General features: G+C 48.4%; 1 protein-coding gene across 1 annotated transcript; it reads left to right on the top strand.

The window, feature by feature from the left end:
- The first annotated feature begins 709 nt into the window (after window positions 1–709).
- Window positions 710–2,396, top strand: LOC119303058 (trimethyltridecatetraene synthase-like). Its single transcript, XM_037580146.1, has one exon. It carries the CDS (start codon window positions 710–712, stop codon window positions 2,282–2,284), a length of 1,575 nt encoding a protein of 524 aa, XP_037436043.1. The 3' UTR covers window positions 2,285–2,396.
- The last annotated feature ends 8,318 nt before the right edge of the window (window positions 2,397–10,714 follow it).

Here is a 10,714-nt window from a genome sequence, read left to right as displayed (position 1 = left end):
CTCTCTCAAGACGTCCAAGAACATCACTGTGATCCGAACAAGAGGACGCAAGATGCACAATCTCCGCATTGGGGAAAATATCTCTCCATTGACCATTCGCGCAAGCTCTGTCCAAGCGCACTGGGATATTCTCTCTTAGCCTATTTCTGGCAGCCTGCGTCCTGAAAAGGACCCGTCTCCTCAGGATCATACTCCCTCTGTCCTTAAAAAAGTGTACTTTCAACTTTATTGGAGGGTCAAACTATCTCAAAGTTTGACCGAATTTGTGCAAAAATATATCAATGCTTGTGAAATCAAATAGGTATACGACGAAAATATATTTTATCGTAAATATAATGCTACTAATTTGATGGCATAAATGTTGGTCTATTATTGTATAAATATGGTCAAATATAAAAAGTTTGACTTTCCAACAAAGTTAGAAGTATACTATTTTAAAGACGGATGGAGTACACACTTATGATCTGCATACTTTCCATGCTTGTGCTGAGGAATCGAGACTTGTCTCCCCGTATGCATGGCCAAACACAGATTTTTTTCATGCTTGGATTGTGAAATCCGTTGCAACCAATCACAAACCAGTAGAAAAATCAATTTCTCATCGCAAACTACATTCAGAATGTTGCATATAAATGCCTGGCCATATGCGCGCACACACACCCAAGTATTTACGTTCAAAGGCCACGCCTTTAAACCTACTGTAGTTAGCATGGAGCAAACACCGACAATGCCCATGGCCATGGCCTTGGTCACCATCCTCATCCTCGTCCTCAGCTCCGTCCTGTACTTGCGCGGCCGGCGTAAAGCCCTGAACCTCCCACCGGGCCCGCGGGGGTGGCCGGTGCTCGGCAGCCTCGGCGCCCTCGCGGGCGCGATCCCGCCGCACCGCGCGCTGGCCGCGCTCGCTTCGCGCCACGGCCCGCTCATGCACCTCCGCCTTGGCTCCTACCACTCCGTCGTCGCCTCCTCCGCCGACGCCGCCCGGCTCGTCCTCAAGACCCACGACCTCGCCTTCGCCGACCGGCCCCCGACCACCGCCGGCGAGCACGTCGCGTACGGGTACCGCGGCGTCCTGCACACCCCGTATGGTGCGTACTGGCGCATGGCGCGCAGGCTCTGCACCACCGAGCTTTTCTCGGGGCGCCGCGTCGACTCGTACGAGTATATCCGGAGGCAGGAGGTCCGGGCGCTCGTGCGTGGCCTGTTCCGGCGCGGCGGCCGTGCCGTCGCCGTCTGGGAGCACCTGGTGGACGCCACGCTGCGGAACGTCCTGCGCATGTCCGTCGGGGATAAGTGGTCGGCCTGCTATGGCAGCGCCGAGGGCGAGGAGTTCCGGCGCGCGCGTGAGGAGGTGTTCGCCGTGGCCAGCGCCGTGAGCAACGTCGGCGAGTGGGTGCCGTGGCTCGGGTGGCTCGACCTGCAGGGCGGCGTCCGGAGGATGAAGTGGCTCAGCAAGGTCTACGACCGGTTCCTTGAGAGTATTCTCGACGACCACGACCAGGAGCGGCACAAGGCAGCGACGGCCAGCTCCCCTGCGGCGACGAGGGACTTGGTGGACGTGCTGCTGCTGCAGCTCGCCGAGGATGGGACGTCGTCATCACCTGAAGCCAGGCTCACGCGCGACGGTGTCAAGGCCTTCGTCCAGGACATCATAGTCGGTGGCACGGAGAGCTCTGCGGTGGTCATGGAGTGGGCCATGTCGGAGCTCCTGCGCCGGCCGGACGTCGCGGCCGCCGCCACCGATGAGCTTGACCGCGTGGTGGGCCGCGGCCGGTGGGTCGAGGAGCGCGACCTCGCCCACCTCCCCTACATCGACGCCGTGGTCAAGGAGACGCTGCGGCTGCACCCGGTGGGCCCGCTCCTCGTCCCGCACATGGCCCGGGAGAACACGCTGGTCGCCGGCTACGACGTCCCTGCCGGCACGCGCTTGCTGGTGAACGTGTGGGCGATCGCGCGAGACCCGACGTCGTGGCCCGACCGTCCCGACGAGTTCCGGCCAGAGCGGTTCGCCGGGAGCGCCGTGGACGTTCGTGGGCAGCACTTCGAGCTGCTGCCATTCGGTGCCGGGCGGCGGATGTGCCCGGCGTACGGGCTGGCGCTGAAGGTGATAGGCACCGGCTTGGCGAACCTGCTGCACGGGTTCGCGTGGCGGCTGCCGGACGGGGTCTCGCCGGAGGACGTGAGCATGGAAGAGCTCTTCGGGTTGTCGACGCGCAAGAAGGTGCCACTCATCGCCGTCCCGGAGCCCAGGCTACCGGTGCATCTCTACGCCGCCGTGGACTGATCGGAATCCCGCGCGCAAATTCAATTGCCCGAACAGCTCATGCACGCGACTGATTTTTGTTGTTTTTGAACGTGCGCGCAATTGAACTACTGTATACTTAGCAAGTTTTTTTTTCCCTTAAGCATTGAACCTTTTTTTTTAAGTCACCTGGTTTGGTGTATATTGCCTGGTTTCTAGTGAACTCCTCCACGCGTGCTGCCGAAATTTAAGGATAAAAATATAAACTAAATAATGAATCAAAATTTTAAATAATAATCATGAAGTAGTTTCCTTGAATATAAAGTGTATAAGAGTGTGCACAAACAAAGAGCATGGAGGGAGAATTTCATAGTTTATAGCATGTGCAATTATCAACACATAAGTTTCACAATATACATGTCGCCAGTCAAACATTAGTCTCTAACATAAACAATAACTACAAAAGATTTTATCATCAAATTTAACAAATGGGAACGAAGACTTCAGAAGGCATACATTTAGGACCCTGATAATTACCTGACATGTGGGACAAGTACGTGGCAACTCTGAACATTTTTATGGCAAGTTTAATGGCGCGATGATGACAACTTTAGTTGTCAAGCATAGCAATTTTTGTGCTTCAGTTTATTTTTGACAGAAACTTGCCGTGTGTCACTGGAATTTGCCATCTTTGCATGACTGAAATTGCCATCGAAAAACATTAGGGCCGGAGCGCCACGCGCCTGGCGGGTGGCACTTATCACTTGGGTACATTTAAATTGCTTTGCGTCGGTTTTTCTATAATATGGGATACATAATCCTTGGGTAAATGTGACCGAATCTTGCAACCAAAATAGTGCAAATGACATGGTTTTATACTTATAATCCATAAAACTTATTTGGACGGAAAAATTACGCAACCACAAAAAAAATTGTAGTCAGCAACATACAAAGATGAACGAGGGGGATAAAACATACACACTGTTGTCATGTTGTATCTTCGTATGTTGTGGACCAGAAGAAGAAAAGTTAAGGCTGGTCGGCTAGTCGGACGTTCGCTTGGGCGGCTTCTGAGGGTCATCAGCATCGTAAAGACCTGGAATAGTGAGTGAGTAGCACAGGAAAATGCCAAAAGGAGCCAACCGCATAAAGCAACCACATCTAAAACTAGTCTGGATGGTAGCATGGCATGGACAACAGAGATGGAGAAGTGAGGAAATTTGTGGCCTATGGGGAGAAAAAGAGATACGGAAAGAAAGAACAAGAGAATGGGATTGAGAAAAGATGGTCGTTTGGGCTTTCGAGATCAGACGATCGCATTGACAACACATGAAGTCAAACCAATGCAAATGGTTGGAGGAGGACTCATGCTCGACGTCTGGAGTGGATCAGATGACGATCAAAGGCATATACAAATAGAAAAAGAAACCTAGGATGAAGTGAGTGCTTGTGAGTGCATGAAGAGTTAGTAGAAGCATGTGCAAAGAGTTAGTGTGAAGTGTAATTACATGGTGGACCTATTTGATGATGCAGATAAGCTACATCTCAAGATATAAACAATATAGTGGGAATGAATCTCTTATGTGTATAGAATGAGGTGAGGAGGGATGGGGTTGGTCTCGAGAAACTTGGGTGTGAAGAGCAAATTAGTAGGGTCTTTTGCAAAAACGCCAGGGCTTATCTCGCATACATTAGATGCATATCAAATGGTCGGAAAAAGATGAATTTGACACACCATCATCACCAACAAGGAATGGGATCAAGTTGGCACACAAGCTTGCTAGGAATTCATATGATTATAATTCTGTAATTTTTGGGGGTGATCTTGTTGTAGGGTGAAACCCTAGGGAAAATATTTTCACACTTGGAAGGGGGGAGTGAAGAACACACAAGAACACAAGAGGAGAATCACTTAAACAAACCCAAATCACGCATCCACTAGAGTAGCATACATGAGATCCACAAGCATACAAGAACAATTCAAGGAAAATAGCACTAGGGTAAAGTTCTTCCCACTCCAAGGAGATGAGGTCTTGATGTTGAACTTCTTCAAGAGGAGGCCTTGAAAATCCACAAGGATTCTTCCCAAAGAGGGGTCTTGATCTCCAAGAGGAGGGGATACAAGGAGCAAGGCTCTCTAGTGTCTATCAAATACTTTGCTAACCTCAAGAATGAGCTAGGGGAAGAGTTTATATAGGCTAGGGACGAAATAAGAGGAAGAGTGGGGGTACAAGGGTCTTTTTAGCCCTAATTGCACGCAGGTAAAGCGGAGGGGTCCGGGCACCGGGGTAAAGGGGCCCGGGCACCCGGAGGGGATGCGGCTGGAGGTGGTCGGGCACCCAGGGTCTGAAGGCCCGGGCACCCGGACCGGTCAGGAGCGACGTGGCCTTGGCGCTGGAGGTGGCCGGGCACCCGGGGTGGCAGCTGGCATGGGCCAGGCGGGAGGCCGGGCACCCGGGGTGGGCTGGGGCGAGGCCCAGGCAGCGGTCGGGCACCCGCGGCCGAAACGGCCAGGCACTCGGGGTGTCCAGGGGTTTTCCCCTTCCCGTGGCTGCGTGTCCGGGCACCCGGGGTCCTTCTGTCCAGGTACCCGAGGTGTCTAGGAACTTCGTTCCTTTGCTCTTCTTGTTCCCCTCTACCTTCTCTTGCTCCGTAAATGTTCGTGTCTCCGTTATCACCTTCTCACGATCATCTCCCTTGGTACCTAAGAGTGCATATCACTTCCGTTTGAGGTAGGACCCAACTCTCATGTGAAGGTGAATGGAGTTCGGAGAGGAACGAGTTAACCTCGGTTTCGATGTCGCGTGCGCGAGCTCTCATCATTGGTCCTCTTCGTGCTTGCGGTGGTGACGGGACGTCCATGGGGATGGTTGAGGGATGCTCCGCGTCATGTCCCCCCTCTTGGGAGAGATCCGTCCATGGATCATGATCTTTATCATCGTGGTATTTGGCCAAATCCTTGACGTTGAAGATGTCGCTTATGTTGTACTTGTCGCATGGGATGACGGTCTTATAGGCGTTGTCATTGTAGCGTGCAAGCACCTTGAAGGGTCCATCGGCGCGTGGTAGAAGTTTAGACTTGTGTTCTTTGGGGAAGCGGTCCTTGCGAAGATGGAGCCATACGAGATCTCCCGGTTGAAGTACCATCGGTGTCTTGTTGATGTTGAGCTTGGCGGCGAGGCGGTGTACTTGACGCTCGATCGTGGACCTTGTTTTTTCATGCATCTTCCTGTTGTAAGTGGCTCCTGCACTAGCGTCCATGTTCGCTCGTTCTTGGAGCGGTAGAGGAAGGATGTCCAAGGGCGAAAAAGGGTTGAAGCCATAGACAACCTCGAAGGGGACTTGCCGGCAGTAGTGTGTCTTACGCGGTTGTAGGCGTGCTCGGTAAGCATGTTGGGGAATGTAGTAATTTCAAAAAAATTCCTACGCACACGCAAGATCATGGTGATGCATAGCAACAAGAGGGGAGAGTGTTGTCCACGTACCCTCGTAGACCGAAAGCGGAAGCGTTAGCACAACGCGGTTGGTGTAGTCGTACGTCTTCACGATCCAACCAATCAAGTACCGAATGTACGGCACCTCCGAGTTCAGCACACGTTCAGCCCGATGACGTCCCTCGAACTCCGATCCAGCCGAGTGTTGAGGGAGAGTTTCGTCAGCACGACAGCGTGGTGACGATGTTGATGTTCTACCGACGCAGGGCTTCGCCTAAGCACCGGTACAGTATTATCGAGGTGGACTATGGTGGAGGGGGGCACCGCACACGGTTGGGAGAGATCAACTGATCAACTTGTGTGTCTTTGGGGTGTCCCCCTGCCCCGGTATATAAAGGAGCAAGGGGGAGGCCGGCCGGCCCTCTATGGCGCGCCCCCAAGAGGGGAATCCTACTAGGAGTCCAAGTCCTAGTAGGTTTCCACCTAAAGGGAGAGGGGGGGAAGGAAGGAGAGGGAGAGGGAGAAGGAGAAGGGGGGCGCCGCCCCCCTCTCCTAGTCCAATTCGGACCAGAGGGGGAGGGGCGTGCGGCCTGCACTAGGCCGCCCCTCTCTCTCTCCACTAAGGCCCATCGAGGCCCATTAGTTCCCCCGGGGGTTCCGATAACCCTCCGGCACTCCGGTTTTATCCGAAACTTCTTCGGAACACTTCCGGTGTCCGAATATAGTCGTCCAATATATCAATCTTCATGTCTCGACCATTTCGAGACTCCCCGTCATGTCCCTGATCACATCCGGGACTCCGAACTACCTTCGGTACATCAAAACATATAAACTCATAATACAACTGTCATCGTAACGTTAAGCGTGCGGACCCTACGGGTTCGAGAACTATGTAGACATGACCGAGATACGTCTCCGGTCAATAACCAATAGCGGAACCTGGATGCTCATATTGGCTCCCACATATTCTACGAAGATCTTTATCGGTCAGACCGCATAACAACATATGTTGTTCCCTTTGTCATCGGTATGTTACTTGCCCAAGACTCGATCATTGGTATCTCAATACCTAGTTCAAATCCGTTACCGGCAAGTCTCTTTACTCATACCGTAATACATCATCCCGCAACTAACTCATTAGTTGCAATGCTTGCAAGGCTTAAGTGATGTGCATTACTGAGAGGGCCCAGAGATACCTCTCCGACAATCGGAGTGACAAATCCTAATCTCGAAATACGCCAACCCAACATGTACCTTCGGAGACACCTGTAGAGCACCTTTATAATCACCCAGTTACGTTGTGACGTTTGGTAGCACACAAAGTGTTCCTCCGGTAAACGGGAGTTGCATAATCTCATAGTCATAGGAACATGTATAAGTCATGAAGAAAGCAATAGCAACATACTAAACGATCGTGTGCTAAGCTAACGGAATGGGTCATGTCAATCACATCATTCTCCTAATGATGTGATCCCGTTAATCAAATGACAACCCATGTCAATGGCTAGGAAACATAACCATCTTTGATCAATGAGCTAGTCAAGTAGAGGCATAGTAGTGACACTCTGTTTGTCTATGTGTTCACACATGTATCATGTTTCCGGTTAATACAATTCTAGCATGAATAATAAACATTTATCATGATATAAGGAAATAAATAATAACTTTATTATTGCCTCTAGGGCATATTTCCTTCAAAGCACTCCTCCCATTCCTTGATGTTCTTCTTGATAAACACGCGTAGGAGTGTGGAGAGCGTCCAGTTGGTGACATCCGTTTGGCCATCGATTTGAGGATGATAGGCCGTGGAGAATAGTAGCTTGATGCCGAGCTTGGTGCATAGCATCTTCCAAAAGTAGCTTAGGAACTTAACGTCTTGGTCCAACACAATTGTCTTTGGCACTCCGTGTAACCTCAAGATTTCCCTACAAAAAAGATTTGCCACATGTGAAGCATCATCTATCTTATTGCATGGGATGAAATGAGCCATTTTAGAGATCGGTCCACAACAACAAATACAGAATCCTTGCCATTTTGAGTCCTAGGTAGTCCAAGCACAAAATCCATGCTAATATCTTCCCATGGTTGATATGAATAGGAAGTGGCATATGTAACCCATGAGATTGAGCTTGGGACTTAGCTTTGCTACATGTAGAGCATCGGTTGGTGAAGCGTGAGACATCGTGGAACATCTTGGGCCAAAAGTAGTTCTTGGAGAGCGTGGCAAAAGTCTTGTCACGTCCGAAGTGTCCCATAAGTCCTCCTCCATGCGCCTCTTGCAAAAGTAACAAACGAAGAGAAGACTCGGGGATGCATAGTTTGTTAGCTCTCATTATATAACCATTTTTGATATAATATCGTTCCCAAGATGTATGCGTCACACACTTAGCATAAGGAGTAGCAAAAGTCACATCATGCTCATACAAGTCTTTGATATGTTTGAATCCAACAACATTCAATTCAAGTTGAGTAACTAACATGCATTTGCGGGAAAGAGCATCTGCCACAACATTTTCTTTGCCCTTAATGTACTTGACCACATAAGGGAAAGATTCAATAAATTCACTCCATTTAGCATGCCGTTTATTCAATTTGGTTTGACCTTTAAGGTATTAAGTGTCTCATGATCGGTATGTATGACAAATTCATGTGGGTGAAGATAATGCTCCCAAACATGCAACACATGCACTAAAGCATACAATTCTTTGTCACAGATGGAATAGTTAAGTTGAGCACCGGAAAGTTTTTCGCTAAAATATGCAATGGGTCGCATTCCTTGCATCAAGACTCCACCAATTCCCTTGCCACTAGCATCGCAATGAACCTCAATTTTTTTATCAAAGTTAGGCAAAGCAAGAATCAGAGCATGTGTAAGCAAAGATTTGAGCTCATAAAATGCGGTAGATTGCAAGGGTCTCCAAACAAAGGGTGCATTTTTCTTACTCAAAGCATGCAACAGTGCGGTAATAGTGCTAAAGTCTTTCACAAAGCGATGATAAAAAACCCGCTAGACTAAGGAAACTACGTACTTGTTGCAAATTAGTGGGTTGAGGCCAAGTTTTAATTGCTTCAATTTTAGATTCATCAACATGGACAACCTTTGAAGAAACTACGAAACCCAAGAAAACAAGCTTGTCAACACCAAAAGTGCATTTTTCCATATTGGCATAAAGACGTTCCTTTCTAAGAGTTTGCAAAACGGACATAAGATGATTTACATGATCTTTGATGGATTTGCTAAACACAAGTATGTCGTCAAAGTAGACCACAACAAACACTCCAATGTATGGGCGAAGCACAAAATGCATAACACACATGAAAGTACCGGGAGCTTCCGATAAACCCATAGTCATAACTAACCACTCATACAAGCCAAATTTAGTTTTAAAAGCGGTTTTCCATTCAACACCTTCTTGTATGCGGAATTGATAGTAGCCACTTTTAAGATGAATTTTTGAGAAAATGATGGCGCTGCTAAGCTCATCTAGCACATCGTCGAGGCATGGAATAGGATGCCTATAGTGAACAGTGATAGCATTGATGGGTCTACAATCAGAGCACATGCGAAAACTACCGTCTTTCTTAGGCACAAGAATATCCGGAACGACATAAGGGCTTAAGCTTTCACGTACATGGCCGTTGTCGATGAGTTGTTGTACTTGATGTTGGATCTCCTTAGTTTCTTCGGGGTTGACGCAGTATGGAGCCTTGTTCGGAAGAGGTGCACCGGGGATGAGGCCGATCCGGTGTTCGATGACTCGTAAAGGAGGAAGCACCACAAAAAAATACAGTTTTGTGATGATACATGTTTGTCATAGTACGTCATGTTTTCTGCCATGCATGTACATCCATGACGATTTTATGACAGAATCAAGATAGTCATACCTGTGTTGTCGTAGAAGTGTTCCATGACAATACCAAAATTATCATCATGGAAGTGTTCACTTCCATGACGATAAATTATGCATCATGGAAGTGCTTTCGTCAAGGGTAACCGACACATGGCATCCACCGTAACGTGTCGTCGTTAAGCTATCGGGTCCGGTTTTGGATCCTATAACCCCACAGCTGATCTCCTCTGGCTCGATGTCAAGAATTTGCCATCCTACATCGCCATCGAGCCCCTTTTGTCATTTCCGAAGGACATGTTCTGCGATGCTGGCTTGGGATCCACAGCTTCCAAGTCAGAGCTCATCGACGGTGACCACGAGGAGGGAACCCTCTCCAGCTCTTCCAAGGGGAAAGAGCACGTCTGTGACATCAGGGAGGGCACCCTATAGCCATGCTCCTCCAAGGGGAAGGAGCCCATCTGCGACAACATGGAGCACATCCAGGGTCCATGCTCTTCCCACGTGAACGAGTCTATCTGTGACAAGTGAGGAAACCCATGATTTGTTTTGTTCCCATGATTTGTTTTGTCGAGTCCCTTTTGTAGTGTAGTGAGAACATGTCCAGTTCTAATTGCTATATTTGGTTGTTTGCAGCATGTGTTGTTTATTTCAGTTGTTCACAATGTGATGCTCTATATGTGCAATTATTTAATGTGCAGTACATTTCATCAATCCAGTTTTAAACATACCGATAGGAATGCATATATTTGCTTGTTGTTAAGCCTGTTATAGCTAGCATATGCCTCTTTTAAAGTTTTCTGATTGTTCGGTTGTTTGTAGTTAGCATATGTCCAGTTTCAAATGCTATCGTTGGTTGTTCGTAGTATGCCTTGTTTATTCCATTTATTCACAACGTGATGTTCTATATGTGCAAGTATGAACTGTGCAGTTCAATTTCATCAGTACCAGTTTCAACAATACCACTAGGAATGACTACATTTGGTTGCTGCATCTTGTAGTTAGCATGCCTTTCCCTTTTTACTTAACAATAACTAGTGTATTTAGACCAGCACAATACCAGTTTGAATGACTATGTTTGCTTGTTGTTAAATGTTAGGCTTGTTGCAGTTAACACACCTTTCCACTTGTTTTGGTTTACTAGCGTGCTTAAACATGCACACTAAAGCTTTCTTTTGGAGATTATTTTG

This window comes from Triticum dicoccoides, chromosome 1B, assembly GCF_002162155.2.
Source record: "Triticum dicoccoides isolate Atlit2015 ecotype Zavitan chromosome 1B, WEW_v2.0, whole genome shotgun sequence".
Classification (NCBI taxonomy): domain Eukaryota; kingdom Viridiplantae; phylum Streptophyta; class Magnoliopsida; order Poales; family Poaceae; genus Triticum; species Triticum dicoccoides.
This window is presented reverse-complemented; position numbering and strand designations above follow the sequence as displayed.